The sequence below is a fragment of the Protopterus annectens genome, chromosome 7.part0 (genome assembly GCF_019279795.1).
Source record: "Protopterus annectens isolate FY-2018-M chromosome 7.part0, PAN1.0, whole genome shotgun sequence".
Taxonomy (NCBI): Eukaryota; Metazoa; Chordata; order Ceratodontiformes; family Protopteridae; genus Protopterus; species Protopterus annectens.
Window position 1 is genome coordinate 13,884,769 of NC_056739.1, and position 26,865 is coordinate 13,911,633.

The 26,865-nt window shown below is 43.7% G+C and overlaps 1 protein-coding gene across 1 annotated transcript in view; it reads right to left on the reverse strand.

The window, feature by feature from the left end:
* Window positions 1–26,865, reverse strand: part of LOC122805771 (synaptonemal complex protein 1-like) — a 5,909,626-nt gene that overhangs the window by 2,326,619 nt on the left and 3,556,142 nt on the right. The window contains exon 16 of the mRNA XM_044076039.1: window positions 20,374–20,455. Coding sequence (XP_043931974.1) covers window positions 20,374–20,455 — 82 coding nt within the window. The remainder of the gene's footprint in view (window positions 1–20,373; window positions 20,456–26,865) is intronic.

A 26,865-nucleotide genomic window follows, 5' to 3' on the forward strand; every position in this document is an offset into this window, starting at 1 on the left:
CTGCACAAATATCATCCAAGGATGCTCTGGCATGAAAAACTGCAGAAGTTGCCACCGCTCTAGTTGAATGGGCTTTAAGTGGGTGTGGAAGTTGAAGCCTGTCAACTGACAAAAGTAAAACAGTCTCTAAGCCATTTTGCCAAGGTAACTGTCTGTGGATATCTAGCAAATGAAGGGAATACTCCCCTTTACTGGTAAAATTAGGGAAGAAGACTGGCAATTGAAGTGTCTGATTTATATTAGCTTCTGAAACTACCTTTGGTAAAAAGGATGGATTGGTCCTAAGGGCAACCCTATCCTTAAGGAATATTAAGTATGGAGGTTTACAGAATAAGGGCTGAAGTTTATATACTCTTCTGGTAGATGTAATAGCCACTAAAAAATGTTTTCCAAGATTAAAACTTTAAATCACAAGTCACTGATAGTTCAAAGGGAGAAGAGGTAAGGGACTGTATGACTAATGTTATATCCCAAGGAGGAATTGGTTCTTTAAATGGAGGTCTTAACATCAGGAGTCCCTTTAAAAATGCTTTACAAAGTTCATGTGACATGAAAGATGAGCCATCAAATCCCATATGAAAGTTTGATATTGCCGCTATATGAACTTTAATTGTTGATGCAGAGGAACCAGATTGGTAGAGGTTGGCTAAGAAGGTCTATATTACATTATTGGCTGATGAAAAGAGCGAACGCTCTTTCATCAAACTGATAATGTCGAAAGACCTAAACAGCGAAGACACAGAACATCGTTCTTTTTTTTCCCCAGGGAAAAAAAATGGTGGGCGATGTCTTCGGGACTTTGCCATTTCTTCCACTATTGTGCGATCTTGGAATTGGTATATTTAAGTAGGGGGGTGTGGGAGGCAAAGCCCCCCATTAGTTTTGTGTTTTAAGGTTTTTTTTTTTTTTTTTGCAGAGCAGCAAATTTTTTCCCTGGGGAAAAATTCACTTTTCTGTGTCTTCGCTGTTTAGGACTTTAGACATTATCGGTTCGATGAAAGAGCATTTGCTCTTTTCATCAGTCGATAATGTAATATAAACATGGCTAAGAAATCCAAAACCTTATGAACTGGGCTCGAATAAGGATCAAGTCTGTTGTTAAGGGCCCAGTTTGCAAACTTTTCCCATTTACTTTGATAAAGTTTCTTAGTTGAAGGTTTGTGATGAGCCACAATAATCTGTCGGACAGGAGAGGATAGGGAAGTATGCCTGGCAATCATGGGAACTGGAGAAGCCAGGCAGAGAGTTCGAGATGTTGGAGATTCAGATGAACCATGCCTTCTGAGTGAGACAGCAGATCTGGAGCTGGGTCCAGAATCCATGGTTTCCAAAGAAGGTGAGGCCAGAGGAAGGGAAACCAAACCTGTCGAGGCCAGAAAGGAGGAATGAGGATTATTGAGTTCTCTGACCTCTTGGCTTTCTTTAGAAATTGTGATATCAAGGGAGTTGGAGGAAAGGCATAGAGAAGACCGGGGGCCAGTCATGAAGGAGAGAGTCTCTGGGTGACTCCCCTAGTGAGGGGATTAGGGCAAAGTAACTTCTGCACTTGTTCAATGATGAAGCAAAAAGATCGTAACAAGGTTGTCTCCAGTGATGAAAAATCTTGTTCGCCACTACAGGATTGAGAGACCACTCATGAGGCATGAGAATAGTTCTGCCCAGCTTGTCTGCTATCACACTGGAGCTCCCCGGAATGTGTTTTGCTGTGAGAAAGCAGTTGGAAGAAATCACCCATTGCCAAACTCTGAGGGCTTCTCAACACAATGGGTAAGATTTGGTTCCCCCTTGCTTGTTGCTATACCAAACTACTGATATGTTGTCCATTTGAATTGCTGCAGCTCCCAGAGGAAGGACATCCTGGAATGCTTGCAATGCTAACAACACTGCCCTCATCTTCAGAACACTGATGTGCAAGTTGGCCACTAGTTGGGACCACATGCCTTGAACCATCCTTCCTAGATAATGCCCCTCCCCATCTGGGAAGCATCTGTGGTCATTATGGCTTGGGGTTGCAGAAGAATAAATGGTCGCCCTCAAGAGAATCTGATTGGAATGGAGCCACCACAAAAGATCTTGTTTGCAGTGACTTGTAACCACAATTAGGTAACACATTGGCTGATAAATCAGAAATCACTGGGAGGCAGGTAACCACTGTAGGATTCACATGTGGCATCTTGCTACGGAGAGAAAAGTTATTGCTGCTGCCATTGAGCTTAACACTTTTAGGGCTAATTTTGCTGGAACTCTGTTGTTTCTTAGAATTTGACAGACTTGGAATCTGATGCACTGTAGTCTTTCTGGATGAAGAGAAGCAATTTCAGTGACAGTGTCTAAGCAGGCTCCAATGAAGTCCGACTGCTGTGAAGGTTGTAAGCTTGACTTTTTGAAATTTATTGTTATGCCTAGAGATGTACAGAGGTGCAGAGTGTAATATCTTGCCCATTTTGACACTTGGTGGTAGTGGTAAGGAGCCAGTTGTTGAGGTATGGAAAAACTCGAAAGCCCTGCAGTCTTAGATGAGCTGCAACCACTGCCATGCATTTGGTGGACACCACGAGGGCAGTGCTCTGAATTGGAAATGACTGGCAGAAACCTCCTGGAGCATTTGTCCATTTTTACATGGTAATATGCATCCTGGAGGTCTACAGAGCACATCCAATTGCCTTTTTCCAAGAATGGAAGGATCGACTGTACCAAAACCATCCGGAATTTTGTTTGATGAACTGCCTTGTTGAACTGGCTGAGATCCAAGATGAGTTTCCAGTCCCCTGTTTTTTGGGCACTTAAAAGAGCCTCGAGTAAAAACTGGATCCTGTTTGGTCTGGTGGGACTTTTTGGATGACCTCTTTTGTCTAGCAGTTTTTGAATTTCTATACATGCTGCTTCCCTACAACTGGCTGGAACATCCGGGAGCTTTTCTGGGTTATTGAGAGTAATGATGGTGAAATTTTGTAATCTCTGATTATTATTCCTTGCACCTATTTTTCCGTACTTAATATTTGCCAGGCAAATTGGTGCAGAGAAAGTCATCCCCTGACTGCCTCCAGAGGAGGGCAATCGGGGCCCCATGCAGGGGTGCTGATAGGAGGTACCAGAGAAAGATTCTCTGGACCCCCTGGTTTTGTGGTCCATTTCTGCCTCTGGGGTGGTGTCTTCCATTATGTCCACCTCTGCCCCAAGGAAAGTCTTTGCCACATGAATCTTGGAAAGACCCCTTGGATTTTTTAAATCAGTCTCCCACATCTCTGGTTCCTAGAATAAGGCCACTGAGGAGTGGAGAAACATACATCCATGGCAGAAAGGGTCTTGCCATCTTTTTCACATCTGGCTAAAGTGTCTTTTACCTTGGGACCAAAATGGGTAGATCTGTCAAATGGAGCGTTGACAAATGATGCTTTAAATGGCTCCAAAAAATCACACAAGCTCATCCAGGAATGCCTTCTAATGATTACTCCTGAACCCGCTGCTCTAGTCGTCCCTTCAGCTGCGTAAGCAATCAGCCTTATAGACGAGTTAGAAATCGCATCAAGGGTTGCTAGCTGAGAGTAATTTTGTCCAGTAGCCCTTCAGCCACTGCTCCTGAGAGGGTATCCGAGAGCTACTTAATCAGATCCCTCTGTAATCTTGTAAAGTGCACCATATAATTCAAGGACCTAAGAGCGAATGTCATTGAAATATAAACGCTCTTCCCAAACCTATCCAAAGTCCTAGACTCCTTGTTAGGAGGATGGATAGTCAGACTTTCCTCAGCAAGTTCCTTCTTTGTGGCTGCCGCTATCACCATGTCATCAACAGGTATGCCTTTGGACCAGTGTGGCTCATCCTTAAGGGCTGATACGATATGATCATGTCTCTTGGGGATTGGCTTGATGGAGTCGCGCATCTTCCATGAACGCTGAGCGATCAATTTAATGAGATCATCAGTGGGCAGACAGATCCAAGAAGTAGACGACTTGACACGACCGAATGGACCGAATGGAAGACCAGCCATCCCTCTGTTTCAGGATTTCTAGGATGTCCCTGAAGGGAACACCATCAGGGGGTAACCTGGGGGAAACTTCCCCTTCATCAGAATCAGTATCTTCAGTGAAAGACTCCTCTGGGGAGTCAAAGTGCTTCCTCCTGCACTTATTCTTCGCAGGTACTTCCTTGGGGGGATGATCTGAGGAAGTGTACGAAGAGGAAACCACCAAAGTGGGTCTTTCCTGGGACTTTTGTGCAATCTGTCCTGAGGATGAGAAGGATGGCAGCTCAGGTCGAGGAGATGTAAAAACTTGTCCAGACAGGGATGTCAAAGACTTCTCCATGATCCAGAAAGCCGCCCCCCCCCCATAGAGGGATGGGATCCCAGAATCAAAATAGACTCCTTTGGAACCAGGGTCACACCTCATACTGAGGAGGTGACCCCTGAAACCGAAGCCTGGGTCAATCCTACAAAGGCCGAAGCACCAAGGGACATAGATGGCTCTGAAGTTAAGGAAATCTATCTATGCACCTTGGACCCAGCCAAAAATTCTCAAGCTCGGGAGGCCTCTGGTGCTGAAAGCCCAGAAGAGCTCAAGACAGCTCTCGGTACCAGAGAAGAGGATGCTACCAGAACAGAGACAGTTGATGCCGGAAGTGTCAGAACTGAGGGCTCCAATGATTCAATAGGAGTTGGAGGAGGAACGGGTGGTGTCATAGATAAGCTGGTTCTGACACCAAAGTGGCCAGGAACCAAAAACAATCCCCTCACTATCAGGAGCTGATCCACCAGTCTCATAATGTTGACTTCTGAGAGACCATTAGTGGATCGAATTGAGGCAGTTGAAGGAGACCTAGAGGGTTTCACTTCAAGGAAGGGGCTTGGTGGCCTGTCCTTAAAAGGGTCAATAGTTGATGAATATTTTGTCCTTGGGAGCAAAGGCAGCTTTGACTGTTCTGACACCAAAATCTCTGTGGGTGTCGAGGAAGATGCTGTTGGCTTCGAAAATGTTGTAGGTGCTGAGTCAGTTATACCTTTCAGTGCCAAAGAACTCTATGGCACTGAAGGCACTCTCGAAACCTTCCTGGATGGTTCCAAGGTACTTGGAAGTAAAGAAGGTCTTTTTTTACTAGTGGAAGAAGAGGAGGATAATGAAGTGCTGGATTCAGTTCTAGACCAAGAAATAGCCTCTTTGAAATCAGATTTCAAAAGTCCCTTAAGTACTAAATTTTTCTTGCGTTCAGTAAGAGTACAGGTAGAAAAACCATGACAAACTGAGCAACTTTCTCATAAGTGGACTTTCCACAAACAAACACAAAGGGTATGCCCATCAGAATTGGGCATTTTGCCCTGGCATTTCTGACACCATTTAAATCAGGAGGTGCCTTAAGAGGATTTAACTGGAGAAACTTGTTTTTTAGCCATAATACAAACAGTCGAACACACACACAGTTTGACAGAAAAGGATATAGAAACAGATTTTTTTTTTAAGATAAGACAAAAGGTAAATAATAACAATGGTAAGTAAAATATAACTTAAAAAGGTAAGGGGTGTACCAGCAATGGCACTTGAAGAAACTGCCAATGGTAGTATAAAATAAAAATGGGAAAAACACATGCACACACTAAGGAGAAGCCAAAACGAGAGGAATGGGTCAACAGTAAGAGAGCTATTAGGAAGGGAAATACAGAAATATCCAAAAAGAGATTTTAAATAGGAAAAAACTTACTTAACAATAAGCAAAGGCTCGAGAGAAGGTCGAATGCGTCTGACACATGAAGCAACAAATGAGATCGGAGGTAATTTTGAGGGAAGCATTATGGGTAGAGCCTAGCTCAAGAGTTTCAAAGGCGCAGGCTGAAGTAAACAACCGAGTTGGTTCCGAGGCTCAGAACTGAGCCCACAGTCAAGGACTGAGTGAAGACTGACAACATCAGATTCCAAGTTAGATCTTTTCTTAGATTTAGGATCCAAGGCTGACGTCAGATCCAACATAGGACTCATTGAAGATTATTGTGAGACCTGAGAGGATGAAGTGGATGGTCTTGGTTAATAAGATTAAGAAACTCTGCTTTTAGGAGATTGAGCCACGGATATTGTCTCTCCGAAATCTAAAGAGAGCAAACCTTTCAAAATCAATTTGTTCTCCCTCTCCACTCTACTAAGGCCCTGTAGTTAAATTCATGACAAATCGCACAATCTTCCTGTAAATGTAAAGTACCAAGATAGTAAACACAAAGTATGGGCATTAGACATGGGAAGTTTGTGCCTATACTTAGCACATTTTTTAAACCCAGCAGGACCCTTTTCCATCATAATCACAACCAACAGAAACTATCTAACAGTAATAGCACAATTAAAGAAACGTTTCTTTTTTTTTTTTTTTTGGAAGCCAACAATAAAAGAAATACTAGGAAAGGCAATTAAAAGGTACACTAAGTGCAGAGAAGAAAAACTATTACCATTAAAAGTATTTTGCAGGAGACATCGCCTCACAGTAAGACGCTGTCCGGTTCTATTCTCAGCTAGAGCGTCTTCTGCGTGGAGACATGCGTGAATGGGCGTACCTTCATTGAAGGTTGTGCATCAGGGCTGGTAACTCGACACATAAAAATCAACTACCAATCATTAGCGGACCGGAGTTCCACTGTGGCGACCCCTAACTGGGAAAAGCCGAAAGACACAACAACAACAACACTGTAAGAAAGTTCAAAGGGAGAGAAAAGCTAAAAACATATTTTTGAAGTTTCTAAGTAAGCGAAAGGGTGATGGACAGGAAAATGTTTTATAAAAAGGAAAACTGTGAAAAAAGGCATTAAGTATAAAAGCAACACATTTATCTTATAAATGCTAGAGAGCTAAGGAGAACCACGTCTTTCATGTAAAGCACAAACAAGATCTCAGGTAACTTAGGGTTGATGCATTATGGGTAATGGGAAGCTCGAGAGTTTTAGGTTGCCACGAGCTTTAGCAATGGCCGAGACGGATCCGACCATTGGACCCAAACCCATCAGTTGAGGAGAGAATGAAAACTTGACAACATCAGATCCGTGATTATAAAGTGTTTTTAGTCTATAATGGCTAAAATAATGGCAAAAGTGATATTGTTACATATGGATCAGTGTGTTTTTGGAGGGTAGGCAACCATTTGACATTAACTGATGAGTCAGAGGGAAGCAGAATATACGAAAATGCCACTTTTGTTGGTGGGTCTTGATGCAGAGAAAGCATTTGACAGAATAATCTGGGACTTTATGAGCAGAGCAATGGAAGCATTTGCATTCCCTGATAAAATTATAAGGTTGATTAGGAGGCTATATAAGGGATCAGAGGAGAAAATTAAAGCGGGTGGGGTCCTCTCTGGTAATTTCTGCTTGAACAGAGGAACCAGGCAGGGGTGTCCTCTCTTCCCTTTGTTATCTGCATTATATTTAGAATCACTGGCAAAGAAAATAAGGGAATCAGAAATTTAGGGATATAATTGGTACATTAGTCAAGAAAAGATGGCTGTATTTGTAGATGATATTATTTTATACCTGACAAAACCAGAACAGGACATTACAGTGTTGTGGAACATTCTGAGACAGTTTCAAATCTTTTCAGCATACAAAATTAATGAAGCTAAAACAAAGGCAATAGCAGTTAATTATATACCCACCGATGAATTGGTTCAGCAATATCCATATTTATGAGGATATGATAAAATTAGAAGATATGTACCTACCATAACGTTCCATGTTACTTCTCTTCTTCTCGCCTTCTTTCTTGCTGGATGGGTTCGGAGCCGATCCTCGGCTCCGACTCAGCCACTCTAAAAGCTCGAGAGCTAGTTCCACCGGCTCAAGGCTCCCCTATATCCCACAATGCTAGGCGGTAACTCCTCAGATCTCGTTTGAAGCTAAGGCCAGAAAGAAAATTCCATAAGGAACAAGGAAAAAAACTCCTCTAGATCTGTCCTGGCTAGGGGGAAGGAGGGTGGGACGCAAGAAAGAAGGCGAGAAGAAGACAACTAACATGGAACATTATGGTAGGTACATAACTTCTAAATGTTAAGTTGTCAATCTCGCTTTCATTCTTGCTGGATGGGACCGCGTCCCTAGCACCTTGTCCCGGGTGGCCTATCGGAACAGACTCTTGAGTACAGTGGAACCAAAGTTGGTTCGGTCTCTAGAGGCCAAGTCCAACTTATAATGAGAAATGAAGGTATGGGGAGAAGCCCAAGTAGCTGCAGAACAAATTGAATCAATAGGCAGCCTATCTTGGAAAGCTATGGAAGTGGCTAAAGCTCTAGTTGAATGAGCCCTGGGTTTGGATGGCAACTGTTGATGTCTTATCTCATACACTAGGGTAATCAACGAAGTAAGCCATCTAGAGAGAGACACTTTAGAAAATGGAAGGCCCATTCTACATTCTGCATAAGAAACAAACAGTTGGTCAGATTTCCTGAATTGTTTGGTCCTGTCTAAATAGTACCTAAGTTGGCGATGAACATCTAAACAGTGTAACTTTTGTTCTGACCTATTAGAATAATTTGGGAAGAAAACAGAAAGCTCAACGGTTTGATTCAAATTTGCCAGTGAAGCTACCTTGGGCAAAAAGGACGGGTTAGTACGCAAGGACACCCTATCCTTATGAAAAACAAGATAAGGGGGTCGACAACACAGAGCATGGAGTGCAGAGACTCTTCTAGCTGAAGTGATAGCTACTAAGAAGAGTGTTTTCCAAGAAAGTAACTTTATTGAACATGAAGCCGCAGGTTCAAAGGGGGAAAGAATTAAGGACGTCAGAACCAAGTTGAGATCCCATTGGGGAGGAGGGTCTCTGATGGGTGGTTTTAGGAGAAAAACTCCCTTTAAAAAGGCTTTGCAGAGTTTGTGAGACATAATGGAGGACTCTGAAACTCCAACATGAAAGTTCGAAATTGCTGCCAACTGAACTCTAATGGTAGATGGAGACGAACCTGAATGGAAAAGTTCGGCTAGAAAGTCTAGAACTGATTGAATGGAAGCAGTGAAAGGATCTATATTCTTTGACTGCGCCCAATAGGAAAAACGTTTCCACTTGTTATGTTAAATCTTCCGAGTGGAAGATTTATGAGAGGCTATCAAGATATCTCTAACTGAGTGAGATATCAGAGGAAGCCTGGCTAAAGTTGGAATTGGAGGAACCACGCTGTGAGGTTCAGAGAAGGAAGGGAGTGGTGCAACTGACCCGACTCATGGGTCAAGAGGTCTGGAACTGGGTCCAGATGCCAAGGTTGCTCCAGCAAATAACGGTGGAGAAATGGGAACCAAACCTGTCAAGGCCAGTAAGGGGCAATGAGGATCATGGAAGCTTCCTGAGCGATGGCTTTCTGTATCAGCTGAGATATCAGTGGGAAGGGAGGAAAAGCATACAGAAGTCCCCAGGGCCAAACGTGCACTAGAGCGTCTCTGCTGGGGTGGCCTGGTTGGGGAAAGAGGGTGAAAAAATTGTCGCACTTGCTGTTTTGGGGAGTAGCGAAAAGGTTGCAGCAAGGCCGGCCCCACTTTCGAAAAACTTTCTCCAACACTGAATTCTTCAGAGACCACTCGTGAGGCATGAGAATAGCTCTGCTCAATTTGTCTGCAATCACATTGGACTTCCCGGGGATGTGCGTTGCTAACAGAAATCGCTGAGAAGAAATCACCCATTGCCACAGTCTGAGAGCCTCTCGACATAGGGGGTAAGATCTGGTTCCGCCTTGTTTGTTGATGTACCACACTACAGACATGTTGTCTGTCTGAATTGCTATAGTTCCCTTGGGAAGAGAGTCTTGTAAAGCTTGCAACGCTAGGACGTTTATGTGCAAGTGGCACTCGAATGGTTGCCACATGCCCTGGACTGTCCTGCCCTGGTAATGCCCCCCCCACCCGATCAGGGAGGCGTCCGTTGTCACTGTAGCAACCGGAGGGGGAGGGACGAAAGGTCTCCCTAGGAGGAGCTGGGGAGATGTGATCCACCAAGAGAGGTGATTCTTGCACGACTGAGTTATCCGAATAGGATGGGACATTGGAAGTCTTTGGTAAGGCCATTGTGTGAAAAGCATCCATTGTAAAATTCTCATATGGAAGCGAGCTAATGGTAGAAGGGGGTGGCAGCCGCCATAATTCCTAAGACTTTCAGGATCAGTCTGGATTTGACTTTGTTGCTCTGCAAGACAAGAGAGACCTGCCTGTGTATGTCTGCTATTCTCTGCTCTGTGAGTCTGGCTGACATATTGACTGTGTCTAGATTTGCGCCTATGAAGGTAATAACACGACAAGGCGACAAGACAGACTTTTCGTAGTTTATTGAAATGCCTAGTGCCTGACATGTGTGAAAGGTGTAGTCTCTGGCGAGAAGTAAAAGATGCTTGGTGGGGGCTGTAAGGAGCCAGTCGTCTAAATAAGGAAATACCTGGAATCCTTGTCGTCTCAGATGAGAGACTACCACTGCCATGCATTTGGTAAACACTCGGGGAGCTGTAGTGAGACCAAAGGGCAGGGCTCTGAATTGAAAATGACTGGTTCCCAGCCTGAAGCGGAGAAACCTCCTGGAGCGTTGACTCATTCTGATGTGATAGTACGCGTCCTGGAGATCTATCGAGCACATCCAGTTGTCCCGCCCCAAAAGGGGTAGAATGGACTGCAGCGTGACCATCCGGAACTTTGTTTTCTTGACAAAGTTGTTCAAGTTGCTGAGATCCAGAATGGGTCTCCAGTCCCCTGTTTTCTTTGGAACCAAAAAGAATTTGGAGTAGATTCCGGATCCTGTTTGGTCTGCTGGAACTGGTTGAATGGCTCTTTTTGCGAGCAGCTTTGAAATTTCTAAAGCTGCTTGTTCCCTTTGACTGGGTGGAACGTCTGGAAGGGATTTTTTGGATTGCTTCGGAATGAAAAGGAAAGGGATTCTGTAGCCTTCGGAAATGATAGACTGTACCCACTTGTCTTGAGTTAGGGATAGCCAGGCTTCTGGGTACAGTGACAACCTTCCCCCGACTGCCTCCGAAGGTGGACAGTCGGGCAACACCTCAGGGATGCTGAAAGGGCTTGTCGGAAAAGGATTCTCGACTGCCTGATTCTGTGGGCCCCCTCTGCCTCTAGAACGGCATCTACCATTATTGTTCCCCCCTCTGCCTCTAGAGGGGAATCGACTCTGTGCGTCAGGCAAATCTCCTTGAGATTGTTTGCGGAACCACATCTTTCCCCCCTTCTGGCCTTTGGGGTAAGGCCTAGAAGGAGTAGAAAAACGGACTCCGACGGCAGAGAGGTTTGCCATCAGTCTCGCACCTAGTCAGGGTTTCCTTCACTTGAGGACCAAAGAGGGATGATTCATCAAAGGGGGAATTAGTGAAGGACGCCTAGAAAGGGTCCGCAAAGTTACATAGCCGCATCCAGGCATGCCTACGCAAGGCTACACCTGTACCTGCCGCTCTACTTGCTCCATCCACCGCATATGAAAGGAGGCGCATGAAGGAGTTAGTTATAGAATTAAGGGTTGTCAGTTGAGAGTTCATCCTATCCTGAAAACCCGCAGCTGTTGGGTCCTTCAACATTTCACTCGCTTCCTTGAGCAAATCCCTCTGAAGACGAGTGAAATGACACAGGTAATTCAGCGATCTCATAGTAAAGGTCGCTGACGAGAACATCCGCTTCCCGTACCTGTCCATCGACCTAGACTCTTTGTTAGGAGGATGAACAGGCACCGAAGGATCAGCTAACTCCTTCTTGGTGGCCGCAGCCACCACCATAGCATCAACAGAGATGCCTTTGGTCAAAAATTCTTTGTCCTTGGGGGCCGTAATGAATTTTAATGGTCTCCCGGGGGTGGGTTCCACTGAGTCAGGAGCCGCCCAAGCCTTCTTTGCCACCACTTGCATAAGGGGGTCAAAGGGAGGGGACACCCAGGAGGTGGAAGGGCGAGAGCCAAACGCCTCAAGATACACTGATTCATCCTCTGAAGGGTTGAGGGCTGGCCAATTCCCCCTCTGTTTTAAGATTTCAAGGATGTCTACAAAGGAGACATCTTCAGAGGGGGAACGAGGGGAACCTTCAGAATCCTCTAAATCAGTGTCAGAGGTGACAGACTCAGGGGAGTCAATGTGCTTCCTCTTGCACTGCCTCCTCCTAGGGGGCTCTCCTACAGGATCAGGAGAGGCCTCGGAAGAGGAGGAGATCCCCACTGGGGAAACTTGAGGAGCTGGCTCTCTACGGTCGGGGATGAGAGAGTGAGTAGAAATCACCGGAGGCACCATGGCGGGAAGAGCAGAAGGAGCCGACTGTGGAGTTGAACCTGGTTCTAACACGCTCCTCATGACCTCGAAGGCACCCCTGTCAGGCAGAGCCGGAGTTCTCCATTCCGAAAAACTGAAAACCTCCCCCGGCACCGACAGTGATGGCTCCGAGGCCGATGTCGGAGCCGAACTCACCAGCGCCGAAGCACCGAGAGGGAGAGCGGGGTCGGACAAGGGTCCGATGCCACTCGCCCCCTCGGAGCCGACAAGGGAAGTCCGGCGCCAAGATTCTTCCAAGGAAGACATCGGAGCAGACGACGGAACCGAAGACAAAGGTATCGGTTCCGACACCACCACAGTCTCGGGTCCAAAACGCCCCGGCTCTGAACTCAAAAGAGTCAGACGAGGAACATTTTGAGTGATGGGAATCGTTCTCGACTGTTGAGTCGAACTTTGAAGCATCTGGGCTAGTGCCCCGGACTTAAGAAATCAACTCACTACTCTCTGAAGGTCATGGTCCGATAACCTGGAAGACCTAGAAGAGTGGGATCTATGGCTCCATTCAGACAGCAAAGGAGATGCTGGAGCCGAATGAACGGAGCCGATAGATGGAGATTGGGACCGTTTTCTAGATGTCGGTTCCGACAACTTGATCGGAGCCGACTCAGCTATGTCTTCCTCGGCTCCAGCCGGAGCCGAGGACACTGTTGGGGCTTTTATTCGAGATTCATCGGCTCCGGCCAGAGCCGATGTTCGAATAGCCTTAGGACCTCCAGAAGACGGCTCAGAGGTTGGAGCCGAAGGTCTGGAAGGCTTCGAGGGTTTCCCCGATGATTGAGTCGAGGGACCCTCAGGCTTCAATAAACCCCTTAAAATGAGTTTATTTTTTCGCTCCTGCAGGACTCTAGGGCTGAAGCCATGGCAAACAGCACATGAGTCCTGCAGGTGCAAAGGTCCCAGGCAGTACACACACGAAGTGTGACCGTCTGTCAGAGACATCTTCTGAAAGCACGAGTCACACTTCTTAAAGCCTGAGACCTTTGATTCCTTAGACATATCTAAGGGGAAAGTGTAACCACACAACACACACATACACTGATTACACTTAAAAAATAATTAAATTAACTTAAATTAAGTTAAAGATAATTATTAATAAAATCCCTACAAAACACAGTCACTCACTACTAGGAAGGGAGGGACTGGGCCTAAGGCCCGAGGGAAAATTTCTATAGTTTTTTGGAAAAAGGGGGTGGAAATTAACAGGGAATGGATAGACTACTTTACAATAACTCTGTATAAAAAACTAACTTAAAATAAGGGGAAAAAGGCTAAGAAAACTAGTTTCTATACCAAAACTAACCTGAGCCGGTAAGAACGTACCTCGATCGCTGTAGCAGCAAACGAGATCTGAGGAGTTACCGCCTAGCATTGTGGGATATAGGGGAGCCTCGAGCCGGTGGAACTAGCTCTCGAGCTTTTAGAGTGGCCGAGTCGGAGCCGAGGATCGGCTCCGAACCCATCCAGCAAGAATGAAGGCAAGATTGACAACATTGTAGTATTTAGCAGTATGGATTGAAAATGATTCCGGTCTGATAGCTAAGGTTATGTGTAGAGAGGCTAAACAAAAGACAATAAAAAATTTGAGAAAATGGAATCTCTGTTATATGGGTATCAATAGTAAGATACAAGCAGTTAAAATGTTTTTAGTCCCTTTAGTCTTATACACAGGTCAGGCATATTTTTATCAACCAGAGAAGTTGTGGATAGCAATTAATAGAGAGCTGAAAGATTTTATCTTAGAGGGGAAGACAGCAAGAGTTAAGTGGGATACGCTGATTCTTCCAGTAGAACAAGGTGGATTAAGATTAAGTGATTTGAAGGGATATTTCAGAGGAACACAGTTAAGGCTCCTATACATAGCACAAGCAGAAAACTATAATTCAAAGTGGAAAGGGATGAAATGGGGGGAGCTCAGGAAACAAAGACAGGCTGGGATTTTGGATGCAGACCTTTAAGGAGAATAACAATAATCATACAGAATATTATATTCATGAAGTAACAGAAAGTATGCCAAGGAGTGTGTCATATAACTTGTTTGCAGTTAAAAGCTTTATCTAGAGGCTCCTTTATCTGTTTAAAACTTTCATTTAAAGGCTCACTGCTGCTTTTCTGCTTTGAGAAACATTTCTGCAGTTTGTTTCTCATCTTCCCTCCCTACTGGTATGCTGTTCTTATAGTTGGTGGCTTTGCAGCTGTCCGCCCCTACTGTAAAATTTGATCAGGGACGCTCCTCTCAGCCTAGTGTAATTATCTCATTCTACCTAATACAAGGAGAACATTTGGGAAGGCCAATCCACTTAGTTTCTGTTCCTCCTTTCTTTCTTTCCACTTTAAAAAAAAAAAATCTAGGCTTGTTTCCTGCCTTTCCTGTGGGTAGTCTAGTCCGGATACAGATTTGCTGTGTACAGGACTGTTTGTGGGCTTCTGAGCCTCCAAGCCTTTCTGTGTTGGAGGGGAAGCCTTCTGGCTTAATTTTGTTTCTTAGAACTAGCCAGTTTTTTAGTTTCAGCAGTCAAGTCTGTTTCTTTGACCTCAGCACTTGTTCAGAACTCGCTGTCAGCACTAAATAAGCTACAAATTACTACAGCACTCAACTTTCCTCACTTGTCTATAGGAAAACAGTTTCTAGTACTTAATAAATAAGCACCTATCCAGGCATGTCTAAGGGTCAGCTCCCGGTGTTTTCTCCTGTCTACCTGATAAATCTGGGCATCTTGGGGCAATGCAGCAATTGCCTCATGTACACAGACAACCCTCTCCTCCTACCACCCAACACTACAACCTGTGAGAGATGCACTTATATAGCCAAACTGGAAGCAAAGCTCTCTTCACCCAAGACTGGACTAGACAGTCAAGAGGAGAAGGTAAACACTTGCACTACAACACACTCATCACACAGTCCCTCAAAACCTGCACCACCAAAACACACACATAGAAACACAAAACACACCTACATTCGCGGAGACTCTCAGTAAAACCCTGCCCAAGCAACAGGGACCTCCAAAGCAGAAACACAAGCAATCTCCACCCCCCAACACAACCCAAATGACGCATAGCCCACAAACTCAGTGTGCCACTCAACCACGGCCCATAAGGCATAACAATGTACCCAACACTCTAATCATAGGTGACTCTATAGTCAGGCACACTGATGTTCCACCTACCAGGCTAAACAAGGAGAAAGTTACTATCAGCTGCCTGTCGGGTGCCAGGATCTGCCACATAATGCATGCACTCAGGTCACTACACAACAGGTACAAATATGACTCTGTCATTGTCCATGTTGGTGTGAATGACCTGAGACGTACCTCCCTGGACTATATGAAAAGGGACATGGAGGAGCTGTCCGATCTTGCAGCCCAGGCAGGTATGACCCTAGCCCTGGGTAGCATCCTGCCATCACCCAGAATGATACCATAGTACAAGGACAAAATGATTGACTTCAACAATTGGCTAAGCTTCTGGTGTCATTCTAAGGGGATCCAGTATCCGTCTGCCTGGGTTGACATGATCGACAAACCACAATGTTTTGCCAGAGATGGCCTGCACCTGTCACCCCTGGGATTCCAGATACTGGCTACGGCTCCAGCCACCCCTATAGTGCCTTTTGTAGGCAAGGTTAAAATGACAAATTCAACACCGTAACAGGTACAAGCAAGCAAAATCTGAGGGTATTGCTACTAAATGCTAGAAGTCTAAACCTCAAAATGCACTCATATGAGGCACTCCTTAAAATGGAGAACATAGACATCTGTGCAGTGACAGAGACCTGGTTCAAGGCTCCAGAGAGTACCCCTGCATTACCAGGCTATAATTCATACCACATCTTTCGGTCACCTAACCTGGACCAAAACACTAAAGGCGGACGCGTGTCCATATTCATTAAGGATATCCACACCTCCAGGCTAGTTGCTCAGCATAATGCATCCGAGATTATCCAAGTGCAACTAACTCTGGGTAAGACCGCAATCCAAACTATAGCTTGCTACAGATCCCCCACCATGCCCCAGAATTCCCACTCCTCATTTCTTGATACACTGGAAAATATTAGGGTACAACGTAACACCCTAATACTGGGCGATTTCAACTACCCCACCATTAACTGGGAAAACTACTCATGTACCAACTCTTGTGCTCAACATTTTCTGTAATCTATAAATTCCAATACCTTGGATCAACTTATCCACACCCCCATCAGGGGCAGCAATATCCTAGACCTGGTCATTACCAACATGGGCAACCGGTGCTCCACACCAGAGGTCAATTCCTCGTTAGTCAGATCCGACCACAAGCTAATCACCTAGACATCCACATCCCTCCCCACCCGCCATTAGAGAAACCACCGTAAAAAATTTCTTCAAAGCCAACTTCACGCTTCTTAAGACAGAAGTGGCAAACTTCACAACACCCTTGCTGACAGACAATAGAGGTATGACTGCTGAATCCTACACAAATGCACTTTATAAGCACTTGCATGAGTGCATGGATCGTGCAATCCCTAACAGAACCAAGATGCTATCCTCCAAAAAAGGAAGTCAATCTGGTGGTCCACTGCCATAAATAAACTCTACAACAGAAAAAAGAAACTGTTGCAAAAAAGAGTAAAATCCCATGACTGGAGGAACTGCCCTGGTCAGCCTCAGTAAAAAGCTGAGATCCCTCATAAAATCCTCTAAAGCTAGCTATGAAAACAAAATCGCCACTGAATCTAAAGACAACCACAAAGCATTCTATAGCTATGTCAAGAATCTCAATGGCAACACTCAGATCTGCTCTGAGTTACAGCACAATGCCACTAAATATACAGAACCAACTGATATTGCCAACATCCTGGCAGGTAGTTTCAGTGCTAACTTTACCCCCTCTCATCCCCTAAAGGGCCCATCTCTATACCAGAAGAATGCAAAGTTCCTGTAATCACGGCTGCACAGGTAAAAAAAAACACACTCTCCAAAGCCAAGAACACAGCATCCATGGGACGTGACAATATCCCAGGCTGCATTCTACATGAACTACAGAACGAACTGGCACCCCACCTAAGTACCATGTTCAATCATAGCCTCACCTCAGGCTATGTGCCCACTGAATGGCACACAGTGACAGTTATCCCACTCCACAAAGGGGGAGCCACCACAGACCCCAGAAACTACCACCCCATTAGCCTGACAAGCCTGGTCTGCAAGACTATGGAATGTATCATCATGGAACTTATAAACAATGACATTGGTAATTTCCAAACTCTGGACTCCACCCAATTTGGGTTTGTAAAAGGCAGATCATGTCTCCTAAACCTGATAGACTTCTTTGAAGTGGTCACCAAAGCCGTAGATGACGGTAAGGTGGTTCACACAGCCTATCTAGATCTCGCCAAGACTTTCAACATCATCCCCCACTCTGGAATTATAGATAAACTCACTAAACCAGGTATAAATCCCTATGTCACAAGATGGGTTGCCAACTGGCTCACTGACAGAACCCACACTGTGAAAGTAGCAGACTCCAAATCCAACTTCAGACCAGTGACAAGTGGAGTACCACAGGGTTCAGTCCTGGGTCCTCTCCTGTTTGGTATCTACTTCTCTGAAGTACAGGCTAACACAGAAGGTCTTTGGCTAATGAAGTTCCCAGATGACTGCAAACTAGGAGCCATAATCAAAACTCCAAAAGATGTGGACATCCTATAAAAGGGCCTCATTGAGACAGATGCCTGGTGTCAAAGCCATGGCCTCAAGCTCAATGCCAAAAAGCGTACTGTCATCCCTTTTGGTAAAAACTCTGTACCCATGAACTACCACATAGGGGGTAGTCTACTTAACACCGAAAGTGTGATAAGAGACCTTGGGACACAAGTGGAAAGTAGTCTCTCCTTCGATAATCACATCGCCACAGTAGTCAGGAAATCCTTTTACGTGGCACACCTCATCACAAAAGGTTTCTCATCTAGGGAAAAAAGAGGTCATTGTTCCCCTCTACTGGTCACTCATTAGACCCATTATAGAGTACAACACCCCTTTTGGTATGTACCTGACAAGACATCTACAACACCTGGAAAGGCCGCAGAAATACCTCACAAAGAGGATTACCAGCCTCAAACAGATGCCCTACGTAGACAGTCTCAAAAAACTGCAGCTTTACTCTGTCACATATCGCCTACTCAGAGGCGATCTCTGCCTAACATACAAAGTTATGTCAAACCCAGAGCTTTTGGACATGCTCCACTTAAAGAAATCCCAATCCCTCCAAGCTACACACTCTAGGAACCTAAACCTTGTCACCACAATAAACAGAACATTCTGGAGGCATAGATTCCTGTCCCAGAGACTTCCCATACTCTGGAACAAACTACCTATCTATATCAAACAAAGCTCCTCATTAGCATTCTTCAAGAAAAATCTTGATGATTGGATGGGAGACAGGAAATTCACCCCGGGGATCACTTCTGTGGCTCTGCTCGACAGTGGCACAGGAAAATAATTTTCTTGGGTGGCAAAAGCCAGCGTACCTTTTGGCTAGGTTTATATAGGCCCTAGGGCCAATAGCCTAGTACCTACCTATGAACCTAAGAACTAAGCCAACACGGGAATGGAGATAGCAGATTCTGCCGATAGGGATGGTTGCAATTAGGAATACAGATAATAGGCAAGATGGGGCTGAATTTTATTGGAGAAAACTGGCAAAGGAACCAAGGTGATGGGAGCAAATAACTAGAGAGGGAAAGGTAACAGAATGAGAAGATGCCAAGAATTTATTTGGACTGCAGGTTAGAGACCGCCTTCCCTATCAAGTATTTTTATCAGAGTGTAGACAAAGAGAAAGAAATAGGGTGGTCCTAAATGAAAGACCAGCACTGGTAGAGTTTTTAGTAGAATCTAGAACAGAAGCTGTTGTCGGGAAAAGAATAATTAGTAGAGTATATAAAATATTGCATGATAACTATAAGAATCAATCACAGGAGGTCAGAAAGGATTGGGAAGATAGATTGGATAAGCAATTCACAAAGAAATAATGGGGGGATACATGTATGTCCCACAAAGAAATAACGGGGGGATACATGTATGTCTCCCAAATATGCAACACAGTCTAGAAGATTCAGGATCTTTCCTTGGAAGTGTTTGAATTGGTATTTTTATACCTCAAGTAGACTCCAAAGAATGTTTCCTCAGGTAGACAGTAAATGTTGGAGGTATGATGGGGAAGAAAGAGGTAACTGGTAACATATTTTCTGGGAGTGTAATGAGTTGGCAGACTTTAAAGATTCCCTGCCGACTGCTGTGTCAGAGATAATTAAGGAAATTATTTTTTGAGCTATGATACAGAATTGGAATTGCTTAGAAGTAAGTAAGGCCTTGCTGGATCTAATTATAGTGGCTGCCAAAAAAAGCAATTACTAGAAAATGAAAATCAAAGTCTAAACCAACTTTACTAGAAGTAGCAAATACAGAACAGAGCTAAAACAACTGGACATGGTATCTTTACAAAAGGGTAGGTGCAAATTACACAGAAAAAAATGGGAATTGTGGGAACAATACATAGAGAGAGGTTTAAAAGAAGGCAGGATTTGCATGAGCTGTGTAATGTTTGACTGACAATGACTGGACAGATTATAAGTGCTGTATAATGTTTGCAACTACAATTGTGTCACCATGGTTTGTAATCTATAATGTTTGCAACTGAAATTATGTCAGTATGCTTTGTTTTCATTTATATAAATGCAAGATTGTCCATGTCATGTGTGGTAATTTAATAAGATGTTTATTGTTAAAAAAAATGAATAAATCGATATGCCTTAGAAAAAATGAAAAATATATCACCAATAAAAAAGAAAAAATTATTAGCATTGCATTTTAAAAATCAAGAGAAAATGAGAAAGGTATGGACAATCATCTTTAATAATAAAAAGTATGACAGCGTATGCTGTGGTATAAAAAAGGTGGTAGCAGGCACACATTGTTGAGATCTAAGATACTGTGCTAAACTTCTATTTGTAACTAGATATTTTAAGTTGTAGGCTAAAGAAAACTGCACACAAATACAAAACACTATACGATGCACTGGCTTATATTCAAGATTCCAAGATGTTTATATTACGTTTTATTTTATGCACTAAAATTATACCTTTTCCATGTATTCCAAAAGTTCAGTTTCTGCGGATTCTCCTTTCTGTTTTACACTTTCCTTCAGACAATGCAGTTCTTGTCTAAGGAATAAAGTTAGAACCACTAATGATACTGATGCCAAAAATGAGACAATCTCAGATAAAGTAACATTAAATGAGGCAGTCACATTAACACTAATCCTGAGACACAGAGACGGTTGTAGCAGTATCAAAGGGGAGTATAGAGAAAAGTTATGCAACATCTGCTATACATCAAAAGACTCACTTCTGATGACTTACCAAAGTGACCTTGTAGAGCTATCCTTCAACAACCATACTGAGTTCTTTAGAGAATTTTTCAATGATGTAAACTAGGTCTAGCTGTAACAAGAGCAGTACACATAAAAAGAAGGAGACGGCCTTGCTATAACTACCTGCCTCAAAATAATTATGGAGAGAAAAGACTATTATAGGGAAGATGTTGCCTCAATGTTGAACAAACTCCAAGAAAGTCCACTAAACAAAGTCGTGGAAGTCTGAATCACTGTCTTGCTAATCAACCAACCTCTGGAATATGAAATATAGGCAAACTTATAGAATAAGTACCAAGCTGAGTACTCAAATTGAGCATCGCTCAAGTCAAAGCAGCAGAAATATCCCGGAGAATGCTTTCCATAGAAGAAGGAAATGAAGCTGCACCTTTTCCCTGTAAACCTGGTCTGAACACAATATGATAAAGACTTAAACTTGAGAAAAGCAATGAGTCAATGTCTGCTTGGTAAAATCATTAATTTGCCTGTTTTTAGTCAAAGGATGGCAGGGGGATCTAAAGATATACTCTGCACTGCACAGGATACAGACTGGAGATCCCATCTGGAATGCAGAACTGCTGCATGTGTTATTCTTGAGCAGAATCATGTTTCAGACAATGAACACATTTTTCCTTAGCTCAAGAAACCTACTGGACACTAAGCATAAGCTTTACATAATGGCAGTACAGAGATGCAGACTGCCTGCTGTGAATTCAGGGACCAACGGCATGGGAATCGTCTATACCTTACACTAAACAACATAATTATCATTTTTATTTGGGGTAAGCACGTCTGAAATCTATGCAATGGGGAAAATGTAATCTAAGTAACAGAGTTTTGAAATGTAAACATCAGGGTTTACATTTTTACACCATGGGGCACAACATGCACAAAAACATCAGGGTATACACGTATAACATGCTGGGTCAAGTAAACTTGGACTTGTGAAAAAAATGTGACTGCAGGTGAGCAGATACATCCACATTCTGATTGTTTTTTTTGTGTGTGTTTGTGCATGTATGAAGTCAGGTCAGCTAAACATGGGATAAGGAGGTAAAATGATGATGGCAGATCAGCACAGCACTGCAAGCTGTGTGCACTGCATTTCACTTGTGTCTTGGGCACTTCAGAAACATTACTACCATGTTTAAGAATGCATAGCCTGCTCCTCCTATATGTTTTGCAAGTGAATGCTGAAGTAGGCACTTCTGTAGGTTAAAATCATCCATGCAATTTATACGTAGAAAGAAGTCTTCTAAGTGTAGATGAAAAGTGTGCATGCATGCACGTCTATATAGGGTCTATGTCAAATAATCGAATGTTTAATTCACTGAACCTCTATTCATCGAGATGAAAAGAGCAAACGTTTCATTAAGTGAATGTGAACGTCAGCAAAATTCAAATTGTCAAATTGCCATAGCTAGCCAACATTGCGAGCATAAGAAAAACCCAGTGAGAGAAAAAAGAACAGAAAACAACACCCTTTATATTCATCATGCATGTTATATACACTACACTACTGAACTACATAATACTACCCTACAAATGTAAAGGACTACTGAAAATATGGTGCATCTGTAACTGAACCAAACATGCTATCTTACTTTACACCAATGCTGTTATACATCATCACACATTATGTTACTTTTTTGAATTTACAGGGTTTTCTTAGATGATAAATTACAATTTCACAATATTTAATTTGTACACAATTGTTTTATATAGTATTTACAGTACAGTAGTGTAATGTAAAACATTTACCGTAGAAGTTTCTGTTTTGGAAGGTATGTGGACTAAGGATGTCCCATTTGTTATCGGTTTTAAGTTTTTGCCAGAGAATTTCGGGTTAGTGAACTTTTTTATGTGGGTGGGAGAAGGAGAGGGGCGAGGTTATGTAATCGTGACGTAAATTCTAAAATTGTAATCTGCTTGCCACGGTTTTAGGAATTACGGTTGTTGGGTGTATGATTGCGTTCACTAGCCTTAGGTTAGAGCTGTAAAACACGTCTTTACTCAGTCAATTCATTTTGAAGAGGCCAGCATAGAAAATAAATAAATTATATGAAATGCCAGCAATATACATGTGTTAAAGCACTTTGTCTGTTTTCTTAACTCCGAATAGCAGCAGGCTGGAGCAATCAGGCATATTGAGTTAGTAATGTTATTTCACAGTACAGTTTCTACACAGGCATTGCAAGGTTGCATTAAAGTAGTACATGTGTATTTGATAGTATATACCATACTTGTCAACCTCTAAGAGCAAGAAATCTGGGCAAAGACATAAAAATTTGTCAGAAAACTACAATTTTATGAGAAACCGACCAAACATATGAGCCAGAAATCTGGACATTCTGCGAAAGTCTGTACAGTTGAGAGGTATACACCTGGCTGAAGCAGACATGCCCGGGCAAGTATATCTTATTGGTGTGGGTGGGAGCCTGAAATCACAGACGCAGAAACTCTGGTTTCATATGTTTGGATTGTCATTTATAGTGTACTGATTTTTAACATGTTTAAATAAGTAAAAGGGTGTGAGGGTACTTTTAATTTGCTTATTCTGAAATTTTTTTAACAGTATGTTTAGTGCAAATTTGTTCATATAGTCGTAGTTCTACAACCATTTGCAAGTAAAGTATGGATCACTGCATATTTGAACTGTTTCTTACTGAAATTGGTACACCTTGTTTGTTGTAGCATAGACTAGATCCAGGCCTGCTGAATCTAGCTTTATTTGTATGCTTGTTATTTCCCTGAAACGCTAGGATCCCTAGTGATATCTGCATTGCTTACTGTACTTATTTCCTTGTTTATTTAAGTTACCTGGCACTTGCTCACTAAAGCAATTATATAAGTCAGCACTAAAATATTAAAAGCACTACACCCTCAAAAACTCCCCTTGAGTACCTCGTTCCCCATTGGCCCTTTTTTTTCAATTATAAAGGAATTTCCAATACTATTCTAGCATGTCCAAAGGTCAGTTGTCAATCTCCTCTCCGGTCCAGCTGGTGAATCTGGGAATCTTGAGGCAATGTTACAACTGCCTCATGTACACAGACAACCTTCTCCTCCTCCCAACAAATTCCAACACATGTGAGAGATGCAACCATATAGCCATACTGGAGGCTAAGCTCTCTCAACTCAGTACTGGCGAAACCAGTCAGGAGGAGAAGGAAACCACACTCACTACAATTCCAGTCTCACATAGACCTACCACGACAGCAAACCAAACACATAAACACACAAAAACATACTCGGAGGCTCTAAATAAAAATCTGCCTAAGCAGCAGAGACCTCCAAAGCAGACACCCAAGCAACCGCTACCCCAAAACAAAACACGTGCAACACATAGCTCACAAAGCCAATGTACCATACAGTCACAGCCCTTAAGGCTAAACAACACACCTGATACACTTGTAATACATGACTCTATCATCAGGCACACTGACATCCCGCTCACCAGGCTGAACAAGGAGAAGGTCACGGTGAGCTGCCTGTCGGGCGCTAGGATCCGACACATAACACAAGCACTCAGGTCACTCCAAGGCAAGTACAGATATGACTCCGTCATTGTCCATGCTGGTGGGAATGACCTGAGACGTACCTCCCTGGACTACATGAAAAGAGACATAGAGGAGCTCTCTGAGCATGTAGCCCAGGCCGGTATGACCTTGACCTTGAGTAGCATCTTACCCTCACCAAGAATGATGCCACAATATGAAGACAAGATGATCAATTTCAACAATTGGCTTAAGTATTGGTGTCATTCAAAGGGGATCCAATGCCTGTCAGCCTGGGATGACATGCTCGACAAGCCACGATGCTTTGCTAGGGACAGCTTGCACCTGTCACCCCTGGGCTTTCGGATATTGGCAAAGGCTATTGCTACCCCCATAGTGCCTTTTTTATGCAAGGCTCAAAAGACAAACCCACCTCCATAGGTATCACAAGGGATAAGAAACTAAGACTAATGCTACTCAATGCCAGAAGTCTAAACCACAAGATGCATGCACTCGAAACTCTCCTTAGCATGGAGAACATCGATATCTGTGCAGTAATAGAAACCTGGTTCAAGGCTCCCGAGAGCACCCCAGCACTACCAGGTTATACCTCATACCATGCTTTTCGGCCCCAAAACTTGGACCGTACCACAAAAGGAGGGGGAGTATCAATATTCGTCAAAGATACCCACACCTCCAGGTTGGTGGCACAGCACGAAGCATCAGAGACTATCCATGTGCAACTAACAGTGGGTAAAACTGCCTTCCAGTTTATAGCCTGCTACAGACCACCCTCCCAAACCCAGGAACCCCACTCGGCCTTCCTGAGAAAACTGGAAAATCTGAAGGTCTCTCCAAACACCATTATATTGAGCGACTTCAACTACCCGAACATAGACTGGGAGCATTACTCTAGCTCCAACACCCTAGCCCAACGGTTCCTAGAATTTATAAACTCAAATGCTATGGAACAACTTGTTACCACTCCCACAAGAGGAGAAAACATACTGGACCTGATCATCACCAACATGGGGACTCTATGCTCCAGACCAGAAGTGTATCCCTCACTGGTAAGATCAGACCATAAACTAATCTCACTGGATATTCACATCCCGACTCCACCCCCTGCCCTGAAAACCACAGTGAAAAACTTCTCTAAAGCAAATTTCACACTTCTCAAAACCAAGGTGGAATCCTTCAAAGCTCCCGGGCCTGTGGAAAATACGGCCCAGACCGCAGAATCCTTTATAAACGCATTCTATGAACACCTTCAGGAATGCATGGATCATGCAATCCCAAATAAAACCAAGACCCAATCCTCCAAAGGCAGACGTCCTGTCTGGTGGAACCCAGCCATAAACAAACTATACAACAGAAGTAGAAAGCTACTACATGATAGAGCAAAATCCCAAAAAGGGAAGGCATCTCTGATCAGTATTAGCAAAAAACTATGGGCAGTCATACAATCGTCTAAGGCCAGCTTCGAGAGACAAATTGTACAGATCACTAAGGATAATCACAAGGCTTTCTTTAGTTATGTTAGGAACCTGGGTGGGAATTCCCAGATATGCTCAGAATTAGTCCAAAATGATAAAAAATACACCGAACCCACAGACATTGCCAACATCCTAGCTGACAGGTTCAGCGCAAACTCGCCCTCCCACCAAAAGGGCAAATATCTATCCCAGCAGAGTGCTGCCCCCCTGACATCTCAGATGCTCAGGTAAGAGCTGCCCTCTCCAAAGCAAAAAACACAGCATCAATGGGACCAGACGGTGTCCCGGGCTGCGTCATACATGAACTCCAAGAAGAGCTAAACCCAAACATTAAACTACTGTTCAATCTCAGCCTTACTACAGGATATGTACCCAAAGAGTGGCGTACAGCAACAGTGGTCCCTCTCCACAAAGGTGGTGCCTCAACAGATCTTGGAAACTATCACCCCATAAGTCTGACTAGCTTGGTCTGCAAAGCTATGGAAAGGATCATCTTGGACCTCATAAATAACGATATTGGGGACTTACAGACACTGGATCCTACCCAGTTTGGCTTTGTTAAGGGCAGATCCTGCCTCTTAAACCTGGTTGATTTCTTTGAAACAGTCACCAAGGCCATTGACGAGGGGAAGGTGGTCCACACAGCCTACCTGGACCTCGCAAAAGCCTTTGATACAATACCCCACTCTGGCATTATAGATAAGCTCAACAGCTTAAATATAAACCCCTATGTCACTAGATGGGTTGCAAACTGGCTCAAGGACAGAACCCACATGGTTAGAATTGCTGGAGCCATGTCAGACTCCAAACCAGTTACAAGTGGCGTCCCACAAGGCTCAGTCCTGGGACCTCTTTTGTTTGGTATATATTTCTCGGAGGTGCAGGCCAACACGGAAGGACTGTGGCTGACCAAGTTCGCAGATGACTGCAAACTGGGCCCCATAATCGACTCTCCAGCCGACACAAGCATCCTCCAAAAGGGCCTCATAGAAACAGACAACTGGTGCCAGAGCCATGGCCTCAAGCTAAACGCCAAAAAGTGTATAGTCATCTCCTTTGGCAAAAACAAAGTGCCCACAAATTACCACATAGGTGGTAATCCATTAAGTACAGAAGAAGTAATTAGGGACCTGGGGACCCAAGTTGATAGCAATCTCTCATTTGACAACCACGTGGCCAAAGTGGTTAGAAAAACATTTTATATAGCC